The sequence below is a fragment of the Castor canadensis genome, chromosome 1, assembly GCF_047511655.1.
Source record: "Castor canadensis chromosome 1, mCasCan1.hap1v2, whole genome shotgun sequence".
Lineage (NCBI taxonomy): Eukaryota > Metazoa > Chordata > Mammalia > Rodentia > Castoridae > Castor > Castor canadensis.
The window spans coordinates 962,758-986,226 of NC_133386.1; the positions used below are offsets into that span (position 1 = coordinate 962,758).

At 49.9% G+C, this 23,469-nt stretch overlaps 1 protein-coding gene across 2 annotated transcripts in view; it reads left to right on the plus strand.

Moving 5' to 3' along the window:
* The first annotated feature begins 219 nt into the window (after positions 1 to 219).
* Positions 220 to 23,469, plus strand: part of Thbs2 (thrombospondin 2) — a 31,468-nt gene continuing 8,218 nt past the window's right edge. For both annotated transcript variants that reach the window (XM_020186104.2, XM_074070107.1), the window contains exons 1-16: positions 220 to 527; positions 3,105 to 3,176; positions 4,582 to 5,138; positions 6,829 to 6,913; positions 9,152 to 9,348; positions 11,404 to 11,544; positions 12,238 to 12,334; positions 14,382 to 14,552; positions 14,802 to 14,978; positions 15,914 to 16,087; positions 16,606 to 16,733; positions 16,813 to 16,965; positions 17,781 to 17,999; positions 20,302 to 20,409; positions 21,126 to 21,285; positions 22,990 to 23,108. In XM_020186104.2, the coding sequence (XP_020041693.2) occupies positions 3,125 to 3,176; positions 4,582 to 5,138; positions 6,829 to 6,913; positions 9,152 to 9,348; positions 11,404 to 11,544; positions 12,238 to 12,334; positions 14,382 to 14,552; positions 14,802 to 14,978; positions 15,914 to 16,087; positions 16,606 to 16,733; positions 16,813 to 16,965; positions 17,781 to 17,999; positions 20,302 to 20,409; positions 21,126 to 21,285; positions 22,990 to 23,108 (2,538 nt within the window). In that variant the 5' untranslated portion in view covers positions 220 to 527; positions 3,105 to 3,124. The remainder of the gene's footprint in view (positions 528 to 3,104; positions 3,177 to 4,581; positions 5,139 to 6,828; positions 6,914 to 9,151; positions 9,349 to 11,403; positions 11,545 to 12,237; positions 12,335 to 14,381; positions 14,553 to 14,801; positions 14,979 to 15,913; positions 16,088 to 16,605; positions 16,734 to 16,812; positions 16,966 to 17,780; positions 18,000 to 20,301; positions 20,410 to 21,125; positions 21,286 to 22,989; positions 23,109 to 23,469) is intronic.

The following is a 23,469-nucleotide window of genomic DNA, read 5'->3' on the forward strand; positions in this document are numbered from 1 at the left end:
ATTGCATCGGATAATTTGAAACATATTTAAAGCATAAAACTTGCATATTTTTCTCTTAAGCAAAATGGGGAGTTTCAGCCAATCTTGCTAGTTTTATTTATAGCATTTTATTTCCTGAGAGAAGACAGGAAAAGTGAGTCCCTGCCTTCCCCTCTCTGTCTGGCTCCTCCCCGACCCTGTCTGGCAAGCCCCGGGTGGACGCAAAAGAGGGCGGCATCCAGCATAGAGGAGGCTGGACTTGGACTTAGACACCAGGTACCCAGAGCAAATGGTGGGCCCAGAAGGAGGAATTATGTCATTCCTTCGAAGGAATGAATTAAACGTGCCTCCTCACAAGTCTGATTGACAGGGCCACTCAGGGAAAGGAGCATATAAAGGAGCCGGCTGCTGCCTGGAGGCAGAGCACGCGTCCGGCGGCCAGCAGCGTTCTGCCCTGGCCTGGGTCTCCACTCCAGCAACATCTCCTCGTCCTCTCTGGGCCTGGGTTGGAACACAGTCAGTCAACGCTGGGCTTTCCAAAACAGCAGGTAACGTGTACTTCTTATTTACTGAGTCGATTTGCTGGGCTGTCGTTTTCAGAAAAGGCTCTGGATCTCCATCAGGAAAGTGTGCAGTGCAGATCCACCGTGCCTAACCCACAGAGGCTCTCACCACCTGCTAGTCTCACTTAATTAGTTTACAGTGTTTTTGCTGGAGCCTCAGCCCCGGCTCCCTGCCTGGGTTCTTGCTGGTTTTTAATCTTGTACTTGCCCAGGATGCTAGGCAAACATCTTCAGAATAAGAAGTTTCCAGGCTGAAGTTTGTTACTGAGGGAGGACCATGAAGAAGGAGTTGCAAACAATCCCCTGCATATGACAATAATCCAGGATGACAGAGATTCTAACTTCTCACGTTATTAAGAGCTGACCAGTGTGGGGATATTGCTAGTCGTTTACAGTCAGTCTGTGGGAAGGTCCACACTGCCAGGGTACACAGTTGTTTTTGAACTTTGGGGACACTTTGCATATGAAAGGAGCTGGCAGCTTGCAGGACAGCTAAAGGACAGTGGTCTGGTGGCCAGCAGGAGAGGAAGGCTGATGTCTACTAAGAGAGGTCATGCTTGATCACACTGCCCCTGATGGAGGTACAGAAATAACTCCCAGCAAAGCTATTTTTCATTTGATAGCTCATATAAAAGAATTTTGTATGTCCTTCATAAATTTCAATGATACTCCACTGCAGAAAGACTTTGGACATCTTTATTTCAGAAAAAAATCTAATCATAGATTCCCTAGTGTGGACCTAAGGAAGAAAGCGGCTTGGGGTAAGAAGGGGTTTGCCCATGGAACTCATGCAATTGCATTGTCTGGCAGCACTGGACCATGGGGTGACCGCACAGGGGCCAGCCATGCCTGACCCTTTCCCTCTATGTTTTGGTGTGGCAAGTCCACTACATGAGATGGGACTGTAATTTAACAAATGGCAGGCCTTGATGCTTTGTGGTACTACTACTGTTGGGTTGACTTTGCCCAAAAGAAGTCCAGTCTGCTCGGCTTAAGCCTGTTCTTGCACAGCTGGGCGTCCTGTGTTGTGAAATCCATGTTTCTGGATGCAGCTCGCCTTTGTAGAGCTAGCCATGATGCAGCTGTGTATAAGAGACAGGTGTCCAGCAGCAGGCGCCTGGTCAGGGATGGGTGACAGGGAGGTACCTTCAGATGTGGACCCAGTGGCACTATAAATTCTCCCTGAGGCACTCACTGTTCACATGTATTGCTCTGCATACACCACAGGGGTCTGCCCATAGGATTTAATCCTCTGGGAACTTACCCCACCACCTTGGAAGGTGGTGGCAGGCTCACTCCAGCCCTCAGGTGTGTATAGCCCACAAGCCAATGCCAGCACCCTTGCTAGGCTACAAAGGCTGGCGGGACACTTGTTTGCTTAGTGTATCTTCAAAACAACCCAGCCAGGCAGATGCTTTTGATCTACAGATGAGGAAACTGAGTCAGAGAGGGTAAATAAGTTGCCCAGGTGGCACAGCTGGTGCCCAACTGAGCTGAGGGATAGTTCAGGGCTGTAGTGTGGCTGGGATGCTATCCCACTTCCCACGACATGAACCACGGGGAGCACTGTGTGCAGAGATCCTGTCAGGCATCATTGTCCTCTGGGGAAGCTCTCTTGTCCCCGGAAGGTAACTTTGCAGCTGTCAAATATCTCTGGAGAAGGAGACTGGCTGGATTTCTTTAACAATGAGAAGTGAAGTGGCTTTGATAATCTAAACAGGAGAGGATTTGGGGTGTAAGTCTTAGCTCCCCTTAGCTCAGGCTGTGAGCACTGCTCTGGGTAGTGAAGGGGTCTGGGTGCCATCACCCCACCACTCACAGGGGGCAAGGAGCTGAGAACAGAAGGGCTGGTGGAGGCCACAAGGAGTTAACAGTGGAGCCAGGCTTTCGTCCAGGTCTCCTGACTTCTGGTCCAGTCTCGGGTGCTCCATGCCAACTTAGAATCCCAGAGAATGGAAAAACAGCCTTCAGGAAAATAGAAAAGTAGGGTAAGAATCTTTGCTAAGTAAATCTGTTTTACATAAGAGTGATGCACCAAGTTAAGTTCATTTCAGCGTTAAAATGCTGTGAATATTGACTATTTAATTAAGTTATTCACAACTGTTTCTTTTCTTGGATATTTACACAAAATGTCTTCACAGATTATTTTCTCCAGGCTGATGTTTTCCTGGAACCGACCTTCCTGGAGTTAAGCCCTGGCTACATGTCTTATTAACAGAATTACTCAGAGAGAGCAGCTGCCCTGGCCTGTCCTCCACTTGCTTCTCTGCAAAGTGGGCGTGATTGCAGCCGTGTTCCCCCCAGGTGGTTATTGGGGCTGAGGATCAGGAGTGTTCAGAACGTCTCACACACAGTGCTTGTCAAGGAATGCCGGCCTGGTGAACGCGAGCTCACCCTCGTGTGCAAGGAAAGCCTCTCGTCTAGCGTTCACCTTCCCACAAGTGCCTTTGCTTCTGATTGTCATGTGCAAAGTGCTTGTGAAAGATCACGAGTGCACATTCCAGCCGACGCTCAGAACTGCAGCTGTGTGTTCCTCATTAACAAGGGCTGTTTTCCTCCTAGGAGTCACGGCAGGAGGCAGGATGCTCTGGAGGCTGGTCCTGCTGGCTGTGTGCATGTGGCCCAGTGCTCATGGTGAGTGTGGACAAGCATGGTCAGTGACGAGGAGGGCGTGGCTTAGCCGCAGGCCATGGCAGAGAATCTGACGGTGGAGTCTTCTCAACTCGTTTGCAAATAAAATGTTTATGTACTCTTGAGTCCCTATAACATGGGATGGTTGATTTTTGGAACATGTTAGTATTAGAGAAAAAATACCCCACGGCTGCAGCATTGTACCAGGCACAAGTCAGCCTTTCTCTGCAGGCTGCTCTTAGAACACCCACGGGTCGGGTGCTCGGCGTTTCTTCTTTCCACTTCCTGCTTCAGGTACTTGTAGGAGCTACTGTGCCATGCATTGTCTTCTTCCAACCCAATTTTAATGTCTGTGTAGTATTCCATTGCAGATAAACCCTAGTGTTTTTGGACTGACTCTTCTTAAGACTTACCTTATTTTTACCAGTATATATAAACGATGACATGAAGACCACTGTTGTGAATAAATCTTTGCTAGCATTGGAGAGTCTTTGAATAAGTTATGAAACTAGATTTGCTACTTTTAGTAGCAATAGTCAAAGTTTTAATTATTTTTGCTATATACTGTTGTCAATACTTCTACCATAAGTGGTAAAATTCACTCTTTTGTGAGCAACAGTGGGCATTACAATGTTTTAATGCACTGAGTTTCAGGCGAAGTCTGCTCCGTTTAAACTTTCTTTTCGGTGTGTTATTTTGGACTATTGAAACTTTTACGTTTGGGCAAGAACCGACATCTTCCTTTCAATAGTTGGATAGTGACTTGAAACCTTTCACTTGTAGACCAAAGACTGGTCACAATTTCAAATCCGTATCCGTAGTGTGCATTTGATTTGGAGAGCACATTTTCATAAAAATAAAAAGATGCTGGCTAAATTGTTTAAAGCTGAATAGCCCAGCAAGAGAGCAACATGGAATTTAGTTGCTATCTGAAACTCCATTGCAAAGCCAAAGATCCCCCTCTTTTCTGTGCCCTCCCATGGTAGAGAGGGGAGGGCTTCCCCCACCTCAGCTGCAGAGCAGGAGGCTCAGAGTTCTGCTGTGGAGGAAGATGTGGACGGGGCAGGGGTCAGTGGAGGTGAGGCTTTCTTCAGCAAGGAAGTCATGCTGTGGAGAGGGCTGTGCTCAGATGTGTGCTGGGGACAGTCGATCCACCTCTGGCACGTGGTCCTTCCCAGCCCAGGAGAAAGCAAAGCTGTGCTGTGTGGGAACCATGCTTGGGGCAGCTGGGTGGGGTTTGGGGGTTCCAACAGACATAGGCTCAATGTTCTTGTCCAAGACAGACATGGCCAGGTACTGGGTGTCCTAGGGAGCTTCCTGTGTCCTGGGCTTGGGGCTCATCAGCTTGAGTCCTGGTGAGCCTGGCCCCTGCTGTGATTGACCTGTCCCCTGTGGCTCCCCTTGGCAGCTGGTGACCAGGATGAAGACACTTCCTTCGATCTATTCAGTATCAGCAACATTAACAGGAAGACCATTGGTGCCAAACAGTTCCGGGGGCCCGACCCCGGGGTGCCCGCTTACCGGTTTGTCCGCTTTGACTACATCCCCCCGGTGAACACAAATGACCTCAACAGGATCATCAAGGTCATGCAGCACAAGGATGGCTTCTTCTTCATGGTGCAGTTGAAGCAGGACCGCAAGTCACGGGGCACACTACTGGCACTGGAAGGCCCTGGCCCCTCCCAGCGGCAATTTGAGATTGTCTCCAACGGCCCCAGGGACACCCTGGACCTCACCTACTGGGTGGAGGGCACCCAGCATGCCATCTCCCTGGAGGATGTGGGCCTGGCTGACTCCCAGTGGAAGAACGTCACTGTGCAGGTGGCCGGTGAGACCTACAGCCTGTATGTGGGCTGCGACCTCATTGACAGCTTCACCCTGGATGAGCCCTTCTATGAGCAGCTGACAGCCGACAGGAGCAGGATGTACGTGGCCAAAGGTGCTACCAGAGAGAGTCACTTCAGGGTGCGTATGCACAGCCGTGATCGGGTGAGGGCAGAGCTTGGCCGGGAGCCTGCAGGAGAGGGCATCTCAGGGCAGCTTCTGTGTTGGAGCAGGCAAAGTCTCACCATGGTGCAGCACAGGCTACAGTCACACAGGTGCATACAAACACCATGCATGTGCACACACATTCACACACATGCAATCACACCACATGCAGGCACCCACATTCACATGCACCACACGCACACCCTCACGCCTATGTGCACTTTCACACACGTGTATGCACACAGTCATGCACACCACACATGCACGTGCATAAACTGCAATGCACACCCACACATGTGTATACACACCACACACAGGTATACACAAAGTACACATCACAGATGCATAGCCATGCATAGCCATGCACTTGTTCATGCTTTTGCACACACCATAATGCACACTCACACTTGCACACACAAACACCACGCAGACACATAGAACCACCCAGCATGCACATGTACAAGCACCGCATATAACTGCTTTGCACACACCACACCCCTGTGCACACAAGTTCCTATGCACACATTCACATAGTGTACACAGAGGCACAGAACTTCCTAACACGAAATCAATCAACTCTCTGTGCACGCACACAACGCACATGCTCCTGAGCCATGAGAAGCAGAGCTGTGGTCACAGGACCAGTCTGAGGGTCCAGGAGTCAGACCCCTTCCTGGCAATCTGGAATCATTTTACTTGGACTGCAGCCACTCCTGGGTCTTTGCTTTGGTGAGGAATGGTAGGAGAGCGCACTGAAGCTCTTTCCTAAAGAGGAGCTGCAGGTGGGTGAGAGAATAGCTCATGTCCATCCTAGCTAAGTAAGATGGGGACAGAGCTTCTAAAATTGAGAACATTTAGAACCTGAAGTGAGGAGTCTGTGCACACACCCCTGGCTCACGATGGCGCCCCTGGGTTCTTCCTCCTATGATGGTGAGACGGTCATGCATTTGGTGGAAAGCATGACTTTGAATGTTGATCTTTTCCGACCTGTCCCTGTACCTGGAATCCTCTGTCATGGTGCTGAGCAGGGAGAAGGGAGCTAAATTCACTGTCACCTTGTGATATTTGTAACTTGTGATGAGTTTATCGTACGTCATACTATGGTAGGTCGAGGGACATTTGTATATTCCTGTCTCCCAGGCACACACATTGTCTTGAAAATAAGCATGTTAAAACTCAGCTGTTTGAGTACAAGGCTGGGAGATGCCAGCTGTGTTAGTGAGTGCATCTTTCATGGTGGGTGGGATCTGTGATTGACCCCATTGCATGGCAGGAGGGCTCCCCATGAGTGAAGGGCTTTCTTTGAGATCCAGAGTCTTTCTTCACTGGAACAGGGTTGTTTCTGAGCCCTTAACCACACCCAGGGTCACCCTGCAAGGACAGGCCTAGCATGTCTCTGTGGGCAGAGTACAAAACCCATCACCTCCCTGGCTGCCTTCCTTCTTCTCTCAAGGGCATTTTCTTTTCTAGTTAGCAAGTTTTTCATGTTGAACTCATGTCATGTCTAAAAAGTAATTTTCCAAAGTAACAGACACAGGAAATCTGATTTTAAAGAGATTTCAAACCAGCCATGTTTAAAACAGGAGAAAATATTCTATGGGAAGATCCTGTTCTGCATTTAGCATCTTGTTTTGCTTTGTATCAAACTCTTTGTGTCTTCTCACAGGGCTTGCTGCAGAATGTCCACTTGGTGTTTGAAAACTCGGTGGAAGATGTCCTAAGCAAGAAAGGCTGTCAGCAGGGCCAGGGAGGTGGGTGTGCCACCAATATACCTTTGCCTTTCTCTGACCTGGCTGGGTTTCCTCTAAACCACGTGTTGTGTGTGTGCACTCATACATGTTTGTTGTGTACGTGCATTGCCCTGGGGGATTTAAGTAAACACTAGGAGTAAGTGCTGCTGTTGTCTGTGGGTGAATTTGCTGGTCAGGGTAGACATGGTGACATCTGAAAATGATGAATTATCCAAGGATTAACTTAGACTAGATTTGAATAATAAAAAAATCCATTATACAAGCCAAAAACAAATTGCTGGCATTTCACTCTGAGGATAAAGGTAGGCAGATTTTCTGGGACTGTGTGAAGACCATCCTTGATAAGACAGCACCTGATGTTCGTGAAACTTTATTTTCCCTATTTTCAGAGCCATCTTTTTAGTCACATTAGGAACATGGGTGCTCCTGTTGGCTGACCACATGGGGAATCTCAGTCTAGGGCCATTCGCCCTCATTTGGGGTCTGTAGAACAGCAGGCAGGGAGAGAATGCGTGTGGGATACACAAATATTGTTCTTAGATGGTAGTGTGTACCCTGAGCCAGCAGTGTCCCCATCACAAAATCTCCTGAGCCATGACTACAAGTCAGTTGTGATGGCCGAGAATAAAATCACCTTCCACGACAAACGCAGTCCACGGCCTTATGTGAACAAAGGTCCTCACTTGTTCCTGATACAGACACGCAGCTTCTAAGCAACAACCAAAAGCAAATGCTTTACAATTGCTGAAGCTTTATACTTCTTATAAGGGCTTGTTTTTAAGAAGTCTGTTCCCCTCAAGCTGGCAACGAAGTATGGATTTGTGGATTTATATTCTCACACCCATATGCAAGGGGCAAACCGTGAGTTGGTTCAGTCGAGGCACCAGGGCTGTCAGATCTTTACCAGCAAAGACTTAATTTCACCAACCTGGTTATGTGGAACTTAAGGACATCTGGTCTCATAGAGATAGCTAGCACGGGACTCAGCCCTTGGCAATTGGCATTTCTATTTTTGGTGTTTCTCAAAAATGAGATGAGCACAGAGAAGGGGCCAAGCCATGAAATTTCACAAGTGAAAATATTGGTGCTGTCATGGGAGATGCTGTTTGGGAAATTTTCCTACCACTAGGTTAAACCGATTTATGACAGAGGCAGAGTATAAACAAAGATATAGGCTACTTTTTGCTAAACTATAAACGAATGAAAAATAAAACCTTGGACAAGTGAAAGGTTTTGAAAAGAATTAAATGTGCAGTAAAATCCACTCAGAATCTACTTAAGACAGCGTCTCCTCTATCTACTTAGTCATGATACCTTCCCATTTGCATGGCTTTTATGATTAGAGGTGTAATGAATCTAAGAGGAGGTTCCTAACCTACCATGCAGAAGATCTTAGCAGGACTGTAGCCTGCACAACTCAGCAACAGGATGTCTGAGCGGAACAAAGAATGACTGATATGTGACAGTCTCCCCCCCACCCCAGAGAGAGAGCTGGAGCCAGGATGCAAACGGATGACATTGGCCCATCTCCGAGCCCCTGGCTCCAGTGACTCCATGGCTGGACTTGGCCTCCCAGTCAACTCGTAAATTATGAATTCCACCTACACATGGCATGGGAATCAGGGCATTCAGTGGTTTGCACAGTTTCTGGGGTGGTAAGAGGCAGAGTCCCCATGGTCAGCCAGGATGCTGAGGGTTGTCCATCCATCTTCCCTTTGGGGAAGAACTCAATCTGCAAGCTATGCCTGAAGGCAAGGGGAAGAGGAGGAACCCAAGGAAAGGTGTTCAGGAAGAAAAGGGGGCATAGGAAGAGTTGAGAGGGGGGCTGAAAATGTATGGGGTATGTGGTGGGAGAATGGACAATGGTGGGGTAAGGATAAGAAATGCAACTATTGGTGTGATCCACATCGAAGAGCTGGGGAAATGTCCCCAGCTCAGTGTGACCGATACATGTGACCCAGAATTTTCACGTACAAATGTGTGGGTCTCTCTGCATTTCTCTCTTCCTGAGCTGGAACTCTGTTCTTTCCCTGGACCTTTAAATGTTAAGGACAGTGTTATGAAAGGAGAGAATCCCTTTGTTAGCCAGTGAGTTAGAATCAGCTGCCTCTTGTTCTTGTGTACAATTCAGTACCTTCAGAAACTGTGTGAGCAACCTGGAGCCTGGTGCAGGCATCTGTCTGCAGGTGGGGTGCTGCAGGGGTCAGGGCCCTGCTGACTTTGTTGTCTTCCCCTTAGCTGAGCTCAATGCCATCAATGAGCACACAGAGACGCTCCACCTCAGCCCTCACATCACCACGGACTTCCTGGGCCATGGCGTGGAGAAGAGGCCGGAGGTGTGCACACACTCTTGCGAGGAGCTGAGCAACATGTTCAGAGAGCTGTCTGGACTGCACGTGAGGGTGAACCAGCTGAGCAAGACCCTGGAGAGAGTGGTAGGTGCTCCATGGAGAGAGTGGGGGGTGAGCCAGCTGAACAAGGTCCTGCAGAGAGTGGGGTGCTCAGCAGGTGAAATGGAAAGAGAAATTCTCAAAGGTCACCCTCCTCCAGTCAGCTGGGCTTTCAGGCAACTAATTGTTCATTGGTTTGAAACTCCATTAAGAAGCCCACCATTAAGGGGAGGGGCAGGAAGACCCTTCGGGGATGCTGGTTTATCACACAGGTAGTAAGGGGGAAACTGAGGGGAGACAAGAGGGAGTGTCAAGAATAAAAACACATCACAGCATGCACATTCCCCAGAGTTAATTCTTAATTTTGGGAGATTCATCTCCCCAGAAAACAAAGGTGTCTATGCAGAGGGAGATATTTCACTTGAAGGGTAGACTGCTGCGAGAGTAGCACTCAGGTCTGAGAGGCACTGCTGCCTTATGGACAGGAAACCACGGAGAGGCTGCCAAGGTCAAGTCTGTGCCTCTCCGGGAGCATGGAGAAGAGGGCAGAGCTGTGATGCTCCAGGGAAGCTCAGAAAGAGAGAACAGGAAGAGTGAGGCTGTCCTGCCACGTCCACACGGCTGAGCGATACACAGAGGAAGGCTGGTGCCTGGAGCCAGGGGACACTCAGTAGAGGTCGGCAGGAGAGAATCGAGGAGGGAGTGGGAAAGAAATGCAGGAAGGAGGCTCCCGCCTGCGGTTCTCGTGCTAAGCATTTGGGGGGAGCCATTCTCAGCAGGTGGGGTGCAGGAGGTGGTTTAGAGTCCCCCAAAGCATGGGAGTTGTGACCCAGCTCAAATTATTAGGGGACTAACTTGATTTGTACTCCTTTGGGAGGTGGGTGGAGGAGACACCCAGAATCTATCTCATGGCAAAGGCCACAGCACTGGCCCAGGAGGCACCCCAAAGATAGAGCATGCATTCTAGAACCTTTCTCCAGGAATGTGGCATGGGCAGGGCTGGGAAGAAATGGGGCAGCTCTTGTCTGCTCCTCCATGCACAGATTTCCTGTTGAGTTTTTATGCTTGCTGAGGAGCAATAGAAATAGGGATATCTGTGTGCACAGATGGTCCAAAGGATTGATGCTTCTGTGAGGCCTCTGCTGTGAGGTTGGCTCTTTATCAGTGCTGACCGCTCTGTGGCTGAATTCCTCTGAGCATTGGGAGGACGTTGGCTGGGGCCTGGTGCACCTGACAGTGACCTAGAGAGAGCATGGGAAAGAGAGAGAGGGGAGTAGGTTCATGTCTGGGTGTTCCTCACTCACTAACTGAAATGTACTCCTGGGACAGAGTTACTAGCATGAAGTCAGAGATTACGGAAATCTGTGGCTTGGAACAGGGACATAGCAATGGTGTGTTTCAGTGTGTTTGTACAAGACTGGCTCCATGTCACTCATCAGGTCTCTAGAGGGTCTGTGACCCCAGATCAGGAACTGCCATTGAAGTGGGGGGGGGGGGCAGGGAGCTACACACATGGCATTCAGAAGGAGAGAAAGAGCAACCATTTGGTGCAATTGAATTCATCTGAATTTTAAGCTTCGAATCTTTTGTATGGTCTATGATCCCCACGATGGCAAGAGTCATGGCCACCATGTCCTTGCATTGTCAGAATGGTACCCATTAGATCTGCTATCAGAAGGAAGAATGAGTGGATACCTGAGTTTCACCTTAGTTTTGGCTGCAGTGGACTGGCCTCCCCTCCCTGTTCTTTCCCCTACCTCTGAGTCCTGTTCAGCCAGTGAGCAGCCTGGCTTCCACCCTATGGCACGGTCAGCACTTTAGAGCCTGTGCATGTTACTTTCCCCACTTCAGTGGAGTGGGGAAAGGCAATGGTAATGGGTGAAGACAGTGTGCATGACTCTTCTCTGTGGTGTGGTCTCCTCTGTAGAAGGTTCACTCTAGCCTGTCTTTACCAGGCTCTGGTGTCCCCACGTAGGGTGGCATGAATCTGGATTGTGCACCTGACTTCAGAGCCCCTGGATTAGGGAGGAACCTTCTTTAGGCCTTAACAACCGATATGTCCAACTCTTGCCTGTACCTAACCTTCAACTCCATTTCCAGTTGGACAACAACCAGCTCCTCTTGGAGCTCATCGGTGGCCCTCCAAAGACAAGGAATGTGTCAGCCTGTTTGCAGGATGGCCGGTTCTTTGCAGAAAATGAAACCTGGGTTGTGGACAGCTGTACCACATGTACCTGCAAGGTGAGGCCAAGTGAAGCTCCCCGTGGGGACACAGCTCTCACCACTGTCGAGTACGGGCTTTATTTTACCCATGGGAAAGGACGTGGTCAGTGGCTACTCATAAAGAAAATTCAGGTGCACAAGGAAGGTTGAGTCTGAGAGCTGTACAAGTGGAAGTGACCTTATCTGCCACTTGAATCAACCTCTTTGTTTTGCCCATAAAGAAACCAAAACCCAGGGGGTTAGAGTGGCGAGGTCAATGTCACCAGGTGGTGAGAAACAGCCAGGATTTTCTTTACTTTATGTTTGATTCTGTTCAGTTGAGACAGGGCCTTGAGGCTCAGCAGAAATGTCTGGGGAAGCACAAGTCATTATCAAAAATACTACAGGTGATGTAGTTTCTTCTCATTGCTCAGTTTCCACGTGACTGCCTCAGACGATGATCGATGTACAAGGGTACTTTGCCTGTCCTTTTTCTTCTCCTGCCAGAGCAGGTTGAAGTCCTCGGCTGTAGTCCCCTTGCTTAATGGTGGGAGAAGGGAGCTGTGGGGTGCACAGAGCTACCTCCCTCAGGCCTGCTACTATCACATGTTGTAATGTAGACTCTGTGGACAAAAATGCCAACTTCACTATTGGCCTTTCTCAGTCCAGCCCCAGTACCAATGTCTGCTGCTTTTAAACGAGTGCTCTATGAATACTTTTCTCTACTTACAGAAATTTAAGATCGTTTGCCAGCAAATCTCTTGCTCACCAGCAACTTGTGCCAATCCATCCTTCATTGAAGGCGAATGCTGTCCTTCCTGTTCCCATGGTAAGTCCCTTTGCTGCCCCCACATCTGCACTCTTGGGGTTTGGACTGTTTGTTTATTCCTTTGTTGGTTTGGGCAGAGGACGGTGAGGTCCAGACTCCTGGGGACAGGCAGCTGAGGGAAGCAAAAAGGACATCTCAAGACCTGGTCATGTAATAACCAGGGACCAGGAAGCTGTTTGAGAGCCTGTCCTGTGCTGGTATTCTCAGAGGAGGCTGAGCCCCTGCAATCCTGCAGGACCCAAACCCCCAACGTCCTGGCCCAGAGGGAGGCCATGTGTGGGAACCAATGGTGTCAGAAGCCACAGATGGAGCTGGGACTCTGTGAAGACAGAGGGTAACTGCTGCACACTTTTCATGTAGAAAATAAACACACAGAAAGCAGAGGTCATTAGTGAAATGACGTGTTCTAAGTTATAAAGCTACATCCCAAGAGTCAGAGACCAGGATTCAGGGGGGATTTAGCTGTGTGCTAGCCTCCCTGGGCTCCTGGCACTCTGTGGAGATGGGGCTGAGCTGGCCTGAGGCATCCCCGGGTCTCTGCTTCACCCACGCCTACCTGGAGCGCCCTTCCACAGCTGGATCTCCTGCCCAACCCTGAGTGCTTTGTCCTGGGTTTTCCCTGATCTGTGATGCTGCACGTGTCCAGAATCCCAGTCACCCACTCAAATCTAGTGGTGCCACCACCCTGTGATGTGCACCCGAGCCCTGCCTCTCCCCTTCCTGGACCCGAGTGGTTTTGTATCGCTCTCAGGACTTCTGTCTCTTCTGTGTTAGGAGCACATCTTGCCTGTTGGAACGTGCATGCTTCTTAGTGCTCTGCTAAGTCCCCTGCTCCTTCCCTTCCCCAGTCTCAGCAGGGCTGATTGAGTGCTCCTTCCCAGGGCATTGGTGCTAAAGGACCCTGACCCATCCTTGCTAAGAGTCCCAGATTGGTCATTGAGGTGCTTCCATCTTGACACTCTAGTGTGGTACCCCAGGTGGAGGTGCAGGCGAGGGCTTTGGTGGCTGCCTTATGTGTCCAGCCCCGCCTTCCCCTGAAGGACCCAGAATGAGAGACTCACTGTGTGTTGTGCCTGATGGGGACACAGGCTGGCAGCTGTGTCCCTCTGCAACAGCCTCAGGACTTGTGCATCTTTCTTTGTGTGCCCAACCTCGAGAATGGGTTTGGGTGGGTCATAGGCTGTGCTGCTCTATTATTTCTAGAGTTTCCTGAGTTTCAGATTCATTCTCTGAAAAATGCAGACAAATTACCCCCAACACACAGAACTAGTCTTATGCTTGACGTGAATGGCACAATTCACGTGAAGGTGCTTGTCACCTGTCCTCAGAGCTGACTTCTAGCTGCCTGTGTAGAACAGGGACAGTGATGGTCTGAGGTTTCAGAGGGATCAAAGGGCAGCTTTTTAGGGCTGGGGCCCAGAAGGGCCTTCCTGCCTACTGGAACTTTCCATCACTTCTCAGTTGAACATTTCCTGGCCACAAGTTCATAAGCGTAGCTTGTATTGGTGATCAGAAAGCTCTCTTGAAGCCACAATTAGCTGGGAAGAATTTCTGGCCTTTTTATTTAATTTTTTTTTAATTTAAATTTTCTGGAAATAAATGATGTGACTCATAAGTTATTTCAGCCAATGGTTGAAACATTATCGCCTTATATAGCTCAGCAAAACAACGTTCAAATGAAAAATACATCAAATGAAAAATGACTTTAATAAGACCCGGTGTAGACAAGAGTCAGGATTCTTGTTGGCAAACATTTTTTTTTAATCTGTGGACCAACTTTTCTGGACACACCTGCATTCAGCTCTCCTCTTCCCTTAGACAGTGGACTCTATAATTCACTTTTGTTCTTCCCTTGGATGTCCACCCCCAGGCTCCTACCTATGGCTCTGCCCAGGACACCTACCAATGTCATCCCTGTCAGGAAGTCATGCTCAGCCTCCTAAGTCAGGGGGTGGGGAGGGGAACAGAAGTCTCAAGATCACTGCATGTGCCCGTTCTTGCTGTGGGAAGTGGGGTCTGATGTCAAGTGTTGTGTTTCCTTGGCCAGCGGAAGACAGTGAGGAGGGCTGGTCTCCATGGGCAGAGTGGACCCAGTGCTCTGTCACGTGTGGCTCTGGGACCCAACAGAGAGGCCGGTCCTGTGATGTCACCAGCAACACCTGCCTGGGCCCCTCCATCCAGACGCGGGCATGCAGCCTGGGCAAGTGCGACACACGCAGTGAGTGTCACTCCCTTCCCCACCCTGGGCACGTGTGTTCCCGCAGGGTGTGAGCTGCCTCTGGTTCCTGGAGGCATCAGCTTTGCTGAGTACTCTCGCCAGGCGAGGCACTTTCTCCTTGGTAAAGGCAAAGTGCTCTTCCCTCTTCTCTCCAGTGTGAACTGCCTGGCTCAGAAGGCATTCCCCAGGGGTGGGCCAGGCCCCGGACACAGCCCAAGGAGCTCACCTCTCTGTGCTTCCCCGTTTCAGTACGGCAGAATGGTGGCTGGAGCCACTGGTCACCCTGGTCGTCCTGCTCTGTGACTTGTGGAGTCGGGAACATCACTCATATTCGTCTCTGCAATTCTCCGGTGCCCCAGATGGGCGGCAAGAGCTGCAAGGGCAGTGGCCGGGAGACCAAGTCCTGCCAGGGTGCTCCGTGCCCAAGTGAGTGGGTGATGCCGGGGTTGGGGGGATGGGGGGATGGGGGAGACCAAGGCTTGCTGGGGCACTGATGCCCAAGCAAATGGGTGACATGTAGGGTGGAGGGGCTGCACAAAAAACTTGGTACAAGGAGGAGCTGGATCAGGGCTACCACCACCAGGGTCTGCTCCAGCCCAGCCACATCACTAAGCAAAGGCCAGCACAGCTCTTGAGTAGTGAGGGGGTTGCTGCCCTGGTTCTTTGGGGTTCTTGCTGAAGGCCTGCATACAGCACTGACCTCCAAGTTTGCCCAGCTTCCTTTGTGTCCAGCACAGAGCACAGTCAGGCAGTGGGTACATGAAAGAAAATGAGCCAGAACTGTGCACTTGGGCTGGGGACACTGGATGAGCAGAACATGCTCAGTACAGGAGTTGGCCTTGTCTGGGGAGAGACAGTGTGGCTGAGTGAGCCCAAGGCTCAAAGCTCCATGTCCTTCTCCAGGGAAGTCTTGTATTGATGCAGGGTGACATCTTCAGGGGTGGGTTATCCATGCATGACTGTCTACTGAGTCATCCACATGCACCTGTTTTTTGCATGGTGGCCATGTCCGAGGAGACTTGGTCTCACAAAGCATTTCCTGATGAGGCCAGCATTCAGCTCAGGTGCCGGCTTGGCAAAGAGTCCTGTGCTTCTATTTATGAAAGGTTGTGAGAATTTTCTTTCAAAGGTAAAAGCAAGTTCTGTCACTATTGCCACTCTCTGAATTATGGCCAGGGAAGGACGTAGTGGCCCCATCCCTCCCTTTTCAGCTGTAACTCAAATGAAGGAGAACAAACCAACTTCTCCTGCCTTGGAGGAGCGACCACTTCCTCACTTTGCTCTTCCCTCTGTGCCCCTCAGCGCACATCTTGTCACCCTCCTCACCTCCTTTCAGCCCTCTTTCCTGGTTCTCCCCATAGTTGATGGCCGCTGGAGTCCCTGGTCCCCATGGTCAGCTTGCACGGTCACCTGTGCCGGAGGGATCCGTGAGAGGACGCGGGTGTGCAACAGCCCTGAGCCCCAGTATGGAGGGAAGGACTGTGTGGGGGACGTGAAGGAACACCAGATGTGCAACAAGAGGAGCTGCCCGATAGGTGGGTGCACATGGGGGGGGAGGAGGTGTCAAAGGGGCTGCCCTAGAGGTGGGTGTGTTGGTTCATTAGCTTCTGAAGGAACCACTTGCTTTTATTCTGATGCAAAGTGTAAACATTTTGGGGAAACACAGAAAAACACAGAAACATAGAAAAGAAAAATGTATTTGTGCACAGAGAGAAGTGCTTTTAATATTTGTGTTGCATTGCTTTTAACATCTTGTTTATGTAAAAGCAGAGTCTTTATGTAAAAAGCAGTGTGAGTAATCAGCAGTGAATAGACAGCAGTCGTAATGTGTGTGTGCCCTTGTGACCTATCACGCCTTTCATCATTTGACAGTATTCTTGGTGAGGATAGGTTTTGACGCCTGTCTAGCAGCACACTGTGTGACCCCCCCAGAAAATGCCTAACAGCACAATCTTCAGGCAGCTAAAGCAGGAAGGGTGACAGACACAGGGCTCTGTGTTGAGTGAGGCCAGTGCTGTGAGCCCTGGGTCTTAGTTTGCCCATGACCCCACAGATGGATGCCTGTCCAACCCCTGCTTTCCTGGAGCCAAGTGCAACAGCTTCCCAGATGGGTCCTGGTCCTGCGGCTCATGCCCAGTGGGCTTCCTGGGCAACGGCACCCATTGTGAGGACCTGGACGAGGTGGGTCACCTCTCCCCCCGGGTCACAGGGAGCCTGTGGAGATCAGGAGCAGTGGCTCACGTGTGCTCATTCCCTGCAGTGCGCTGTGGTCACAGACATCTGCTTCTCAACCAACAAAGTTTCCCGTTGTGTCAACACTCATCCTGGCTTCCATTGCCTGCCCTGTCCGCCGCGCTACAAGGGGAGCCAGCCTTTTGGGGTTGGCCTGGAGGTGGCCAGGACGGAAAAGCAGGTAAGCAGGACCGACCTTCCCTGTATACTAGGAAAGGCTTTGAGAAGAATCAGGTGAGTCCAGAAAGGTGGAAAGGGTATAGGGAGGAGAAAGGGGAATTATTTTTGGGCTGGGGGGTCATGAGATGTAGCTACCTCACAGAAGCTCTCTGAGCTGCTGTCCCCCTGGAGTCACTGTATTGACATGGGACTCAAATCTGATCTTTCACGATGAGTCCATTAAACTTCAGGTAACAATGAGTTGATCTTGTGCTGCTGTAGCATAATGCCTGAAGCTGGGTCTTTGATAAAGAACAGATACCTCTCACTCTTCTCAAGGCTGGGAAGTGCAAGGTCAACAGCTTGGCCTCTAGTGCTGTGTCATCCATGGTGGGAGGCAAGGACCAGAGAGAACTCCAGAGGGGACAAGAGACTGAGCTCACAGCTCTAAGCCCTTTGCATTCTGTGTGAGTCCATTCCTGAGGGCGGAGCCCTGGTGACCTAAACACCGCCCCTTGGGCTCCACCTCCAGTACCATTGCATTCATCTTCCAATGTTGCCAATGTGCACTTTTGGGGGACACATTCAATCCACGGCGAGTGATAGGACAGCACATGGTGACCACAGGCAGGCTCAGGAATGATGTTTGCCTTGCTCAGAGAGCCACTGAGAAGTTCCCTAACCATGTCTAGAAATGGCTAGACTCCTTACATCTACACCTATGCACCTGCCATCTCCCTGCTAGGCCTTCTGCATCCCCCTGAGGTTGCCCCAGTCCTGGCCTCAGGCCTTCCTGAGAAGTCCTGTTGGTGGCTCTGGTGGCCCTTGGTTCTGCAGGTATGTGAGCCCGAAAACCCATGCAAGGACAAGACTCACAACTGCCACAAGCATGCAGAGTGCATCTACCTGGGCCACTTCAGCGACCCCATGTACAAGTGCGAGTGCCAGACAGGCTACGCGGGAGACGGGCTCATCTGCGGGGAGGACTCAGACCTAGACGGCTGGCCCAACAGCAACCTGGTGTGTGCCACCAATGCCACCTACCACTGCATCAAGGTGAGACTGGCGCCCATGTGTGACGGGGATGGGCTCCATGCTCCAGCCCCTCCCATCATCAGTGATTCTCAGAGGGGCTGGGGCCAATTTGGAAATAATGCATTGGTCTAAACAATGAGAAACTTCTATTGTCCTGTTCCTTCCTGCACTCCCCGTGGATTTCCTATTTCAAGACTGTGACATGCCAGAGCCATGTACTTTCCCATAATGGGGATGAAGGGAGTGTGGGTCTTTCTGGCTGAACGTTAGCTGTGTGTCCAGGTGTCTTGCCCGGAGGATGGCACTTACGGGCTGAGCACTCCCCGATCGTCATTCAGAGCAGCGTTCACTCACACTGCTTGTGGCTGGGCCCCGCAGTTCATTTCGATGTTCATGTGTTGGATAGTCACAGGCTCCACCACAGTGAGGGAGTGAGGGGGCCAGGAGATGGCCTAAGGGTCTCCATGCCTGGCCCCAGGTGTGGGTAGGCTGAAGTGTCCCCAAATGAAATTACTCAGCAAGTACGTAGAAAAGATTTCTCTTCACGAAGACCCAAACACGCCACGGGATGAAGAAGGCAGCCAGCCACCTGAGAGAATGAGCTTCCAATCCACACAGATGGTCACTGTCCCACGGCCGCTGTAACACACTGAAAGGACAGAGTCATGTCTCCTCGCAGTTCTCAAGGCTACACACTCAAAATTAAGTGCTGGGCGTGGGGTGGTGGCTCCTTCGGAGGCTCAGGGGGCAGCCATCCCACCCTCTCCAGCTTCCTGTGACTCCAGGACTCTGGGCGGATCTCACAGCTCCAGTTTCTTTCTCTCTGTTCACATGAGTTTCTCCCTCGTGTATCTGTTCCTAGACTTGCTCTGTTTTTCATGTCTTGGTTGCAAGGCCACATGTCCTGACACAGAGCTGACCCTCTTCATCCATATTGGGGACATTGAGGGCTTAGGATGGGGACATGTTTAGGGACCCAGTACATGGGTGTTAGTACAGTTTTATGGTTCAATAATCTCATCAGTGCAAGTACTGAAATCTTACAACGAGCATCAGTTAAAGAAAAATTATATGTATGTATACTACTCATTACTGTAAATTTTGAGTGATCAAGTTTTAGCTTGAATTTCCTCTTTTATTCCCTCTTGGTTAAAGATGGCATATGTTCACCAGAACAAGCATTGCTTTTAAGTACATAGGCAGTGACTGTCAACCACACTGTGTCCTGCCCGCCATGGCCACCATTGGGCAGTGACTGCAGACTGGGTTATAACCTGCCTGTCATGGCCACTCTTCCTTCACAGTCCTCATGCTGCTTCTGTGACGTCCTAACTCTTAAAACACTTTTGCTGAATTGCAAATAGGAACTTGATTACTTCAAACACACTGGACTTCCCATATTTTATAGAGATGTAAACTTTGTGAGGACAAAGGATCAGAAGTTAGGCCTAAGTCAGAGTCCTGCTCCCTGGTGTGGCAGTCAGGTCTCTGGTCTCCCCTTGACCAGGTGCCCCGTGGAGTCTGAGGCCCCACTGTCTTTTCATCATGGCTAATGCAGGGGCTCCAATCCTGACTCTGGCAGGTGTGGTCCCTGAGTGATGATGGGATCATTTATGTCGGGTCCATTGGCAGGGGCAGCCCCTTGGGCTTCTGTGAGGTGTATGTCAGCATGACTGAAGATAAGGCTGCTCTCATCCTGCCCTGTGGTTCCCAGTCCTGCAGTTGTCAGGTCTGTGTGACCCAGGTGTAAGCTGTGTTGCAGAGGACTGAGAGAATGACCTTTTCTGCTTCCCCGTGTTTGTCATTGGCTCCCTGTGAAGAGCTGAAGTGCAGCAGCCTCCAGTTCTAAGTCTTGGTCTGAGCAGAGCACACACCTGCGAAAGGCTGCTTTCTTCAACTTGCGGACCAGGCAGAGCTCAGACTGCACACTTGGGGTCATTGAGTTGTGAGGGAGGCCGCAGGACACAGAAGCTTCTGTTGTGTACTCCCCTCCACCGCCAGACCTATGTTCTCAGAGCTGTGACCTCATTCTCCTCGTGTCTCTGCAGGGGTTTGGTGACTTTTCTGGAATACTGGGTCCGAATACAGCTCCTTTGGTCTCCACTCGCTGGTAGTGGTGACATAATTCCTAGAACAAGACTTGAAAGGAAAACAGAAGCCCTGACCAGGGGACACAGGCTCTCCCTCCCCTCTTCTGCTGTGGGTTGAGGATGGATGCCTGATGTTTATGTGCTGGGAGTCATCCCTCTTGTTACAATTCTGTCATTGTGGAGAGCAGGGCAGTTCCAAATGTCTTCACCTTGTCATCCTTTCCTAATCACAGGACAACTGCCCCCAGCTGCCCAATTCTGGGCAGGAAGATTTTGATAAGGATGGAATCGGTGATGCCTGTGATGAAGACGATGACAATGATGGTGTGAGCGATGAGAAGGTAAGGCGGGCTGTGCTGGGTGAACCTGCTCGTGACCTCAGGAGTGGAGAGGTCAGAGGACACCTGTGCTCCCCACTGACTAGTCCTTGTAATGCCATCGTTTTGACAGGGTATTTGTGCAGGATTCCCTGAAGTCACCAAGAAAGGCGGTCACTTATGAAAGCAGATTAAACCAGAGCATGGGGGCTACCTGACATGCTCTGCAGAAAAACACACTTAATCATTCCATTCACTTTTGGTTGCGTGACAAGGGCTTGTCTGCTGCCCTTCTATGAGGCCAGGTGCCCATGAGAGGTGAGGCTTGCACCAGAATGAGTGTTGTCTCTCTGACAATCATTGCAAACTCACAGCACACAACATAGCACTAGAGAGGACGGGTCACCTAAATCTGAATTCAGGGCTTTCCTCCATCAGATGTTCCTCCATCCTTGGAAGCATTCATCTGTTCATTCATCCACTCGTCTATTTGACTTCACAAGGAAGTATAGACAGAATGTTTGCTGTAGAAAATCTCAACTTTTCTAACAGAGGATGGGTATATAAGTAATTGTACACAGACCTGATATGAAGCAAGTGTGGGGAGAGGTGAACTGGCTCTTGACATCTTTGTTGGTCATTTGATCTAATCGGAAGGCAGCACTTGTAAGTGCATTTCTGTATTGACCCGGGGAACCATTTCTGTTACTCTTCCTGAAACTCTTGTCCTGTGTTTCCAGGACAACTGCCAGCTTCTCTTCAACCCCCGTCAGTCTGACTATGACAAAGATGAGGTTGGGGACCGCTGTGACAACTGTCCCTATGTACACAACCCCGCCCAGATCGACACAGACAACAATGGAGAGGGAGATGCCTGCTCCGTGGACATTGATGGGGACGGTCAGTTGCTCTGTTCGTTTTAGTGATGCATCTTAAGGTTCACAATTAGGAGTCCTGTGCCCTCTGTGTCCACAGGTTCTGGGTTCGAAGATTGAAACCAGCTGCAGATAGGTATTTGGAAGGAGGCTGCATCTGAGCCTGGGTAGATTTGTTCCTTGTCATTAGTCCCTAAACTATGCAACACAATGATCTTGGTTATTTGTAAATACTACAGCTTTTTGTGTAAGGGACTTGAGTGTCCTAGAGTTTTGTGTCCATGTGGGTCCCGGAACCAGCCCTCCATGGATACCAAGGATGCCTGAGTGTACAAGATTTATAATTTGTTCTGAAGTTTTGGAAGGGATCAACTTCATCTGAATAGTAATACGAGATGAAGTGACTCCTCAAATAGCTTCATTCTCACAGGACACAATCCTTATTCTCCCTGTCTTCTCCTACAAGCCTCAAGACTATTCTTGGAAAACCACTATTCTGGAATCTTCTTATCCTAACCCATCCTTGTAGCCCTGCACCCTTGCACTTTTCATGGTGATTTTCTCCATTCAAAAATCTCAAGAATCCAGTCCTCTTAAAGCTGCTCTGAGAAGAGTCTCAGAGCAGTTTGTCTTTCTAGCAGCCTCTCCTGGAACTTTTACATCCATGTTCTCTTTTTTTTCATCCTTCCCTTCCCTTATAAGCTCCACCCACAGGCTCCTCAGACAGGTGGAGTGAAGCAGGTGTATCCTGTGACCTGTGACACTGCTGTAGGTTGACATTTTGGCCTGAGGCCAGGTGGCCTCTGTGAAAAGTCCAGAGACCTAAAGAGCCCATTGCATTTGGTCCTCCTTTCACCTCTCCTTCCTCAGAGTGTCAGAGACCAGGCGAGCTCCTGCAGAACAAGCAGCAGCTGACAGCACTGTCTCTGCTTGGCTCCCCACACCCCACCCTGCTGTGATTGTCCTCTCTTCCTCCTTCCTGCCTAGCCTGGGGTCAACCCAGCCCTTGCTGCTTTGTCCCAAAGCATATTTCTTAGTATAAGTTTTTCAGTCCATTTCTGCTTCCACCCTTGTCCCCAGGACACATGGGGTCTGGACTTTATGACACTGAGACGGCACCTCATGTCCACTCTGAGTTGGAGTGGCATTTGTGATGTGCTGATTGATCCCATTCTCACACCCTTTATTTTTACAGGTTCTGTCTCTCTTGACCTTGACCCCTTGTGTCACCTCCTCTTCATCAGGCTCCACCCACTTGCGCAAGGCCAGCATCTCAACCTGGTCCACTCCCTTCCTCTGACTGAGACTTGATTCTTTGCTTTCTCATTTATTTTGTCACTGCTGATATTATCTGGTCTTCAGTTACTTTGTATTCACAACTCCAGTATGGCTAGGACTCATTCTTTGTTTCAGATTTTTTGAAACAATGTCTTATGTCTTATTGGGTGATGATCAATTCAGCAAGCTCACTCACCCCAGGCCTGCACACTGACCCTCATTGTGTGACATCACCAGGGAGCTCAAAGTAGCTTCTGTTTTAAACTAAGAGGGGTTAAATTGTGGGAAATATGTCATCTGCTCTTCCACGTATCTAATTTCCATTTTGCCATGTTCCTAGCTTTTATTATGATTAAGTAAAACATTGCGTGTATGTTATCTAATGTGGTAGCAAAGATGGTGCACTTTCTTAAGCTCAGCAGGCTACTTCTTTCCCTTTGGATATCAACAGATGTTTTCAATGAACGAGACAATTGTCCCTATGTCTACAACACTGACCAGAGAGACACAGATGGTGATGGTGTGGGTGACCACTGTGACAACTGCCCTCTCATGCACAACCCTGACCAGGTGACTGGGCGTCTGTGAGCTGGGCTCTGTAGGTGACTGGGCGTCTCTGATTGGGGCTCTGTAGGCAGTGGGGCATCTGTGATTGGGGTTCAATAAGTGATGGGTTGTGTGTGATTGCAGCTACATGAAAATGAGCCTTGTGGTTCCCAGCAACTCAGCCAGGGCATTACAACAGAGAATTTTCAATCCATTTCTGCTTCCAGCCTCAGTTGGAAACATTTGCAGAATCCAAATCTAAGCATGATTCTTATATCTCAGTGGCTTAAAGCCAAATGAGGACATGTTCCCTCTCACTATCTAAAGGGAGACTGGCTCACTTCCAGGTTAGCCTCTGGAAGGGACAGGGGAACATGTCCCACAG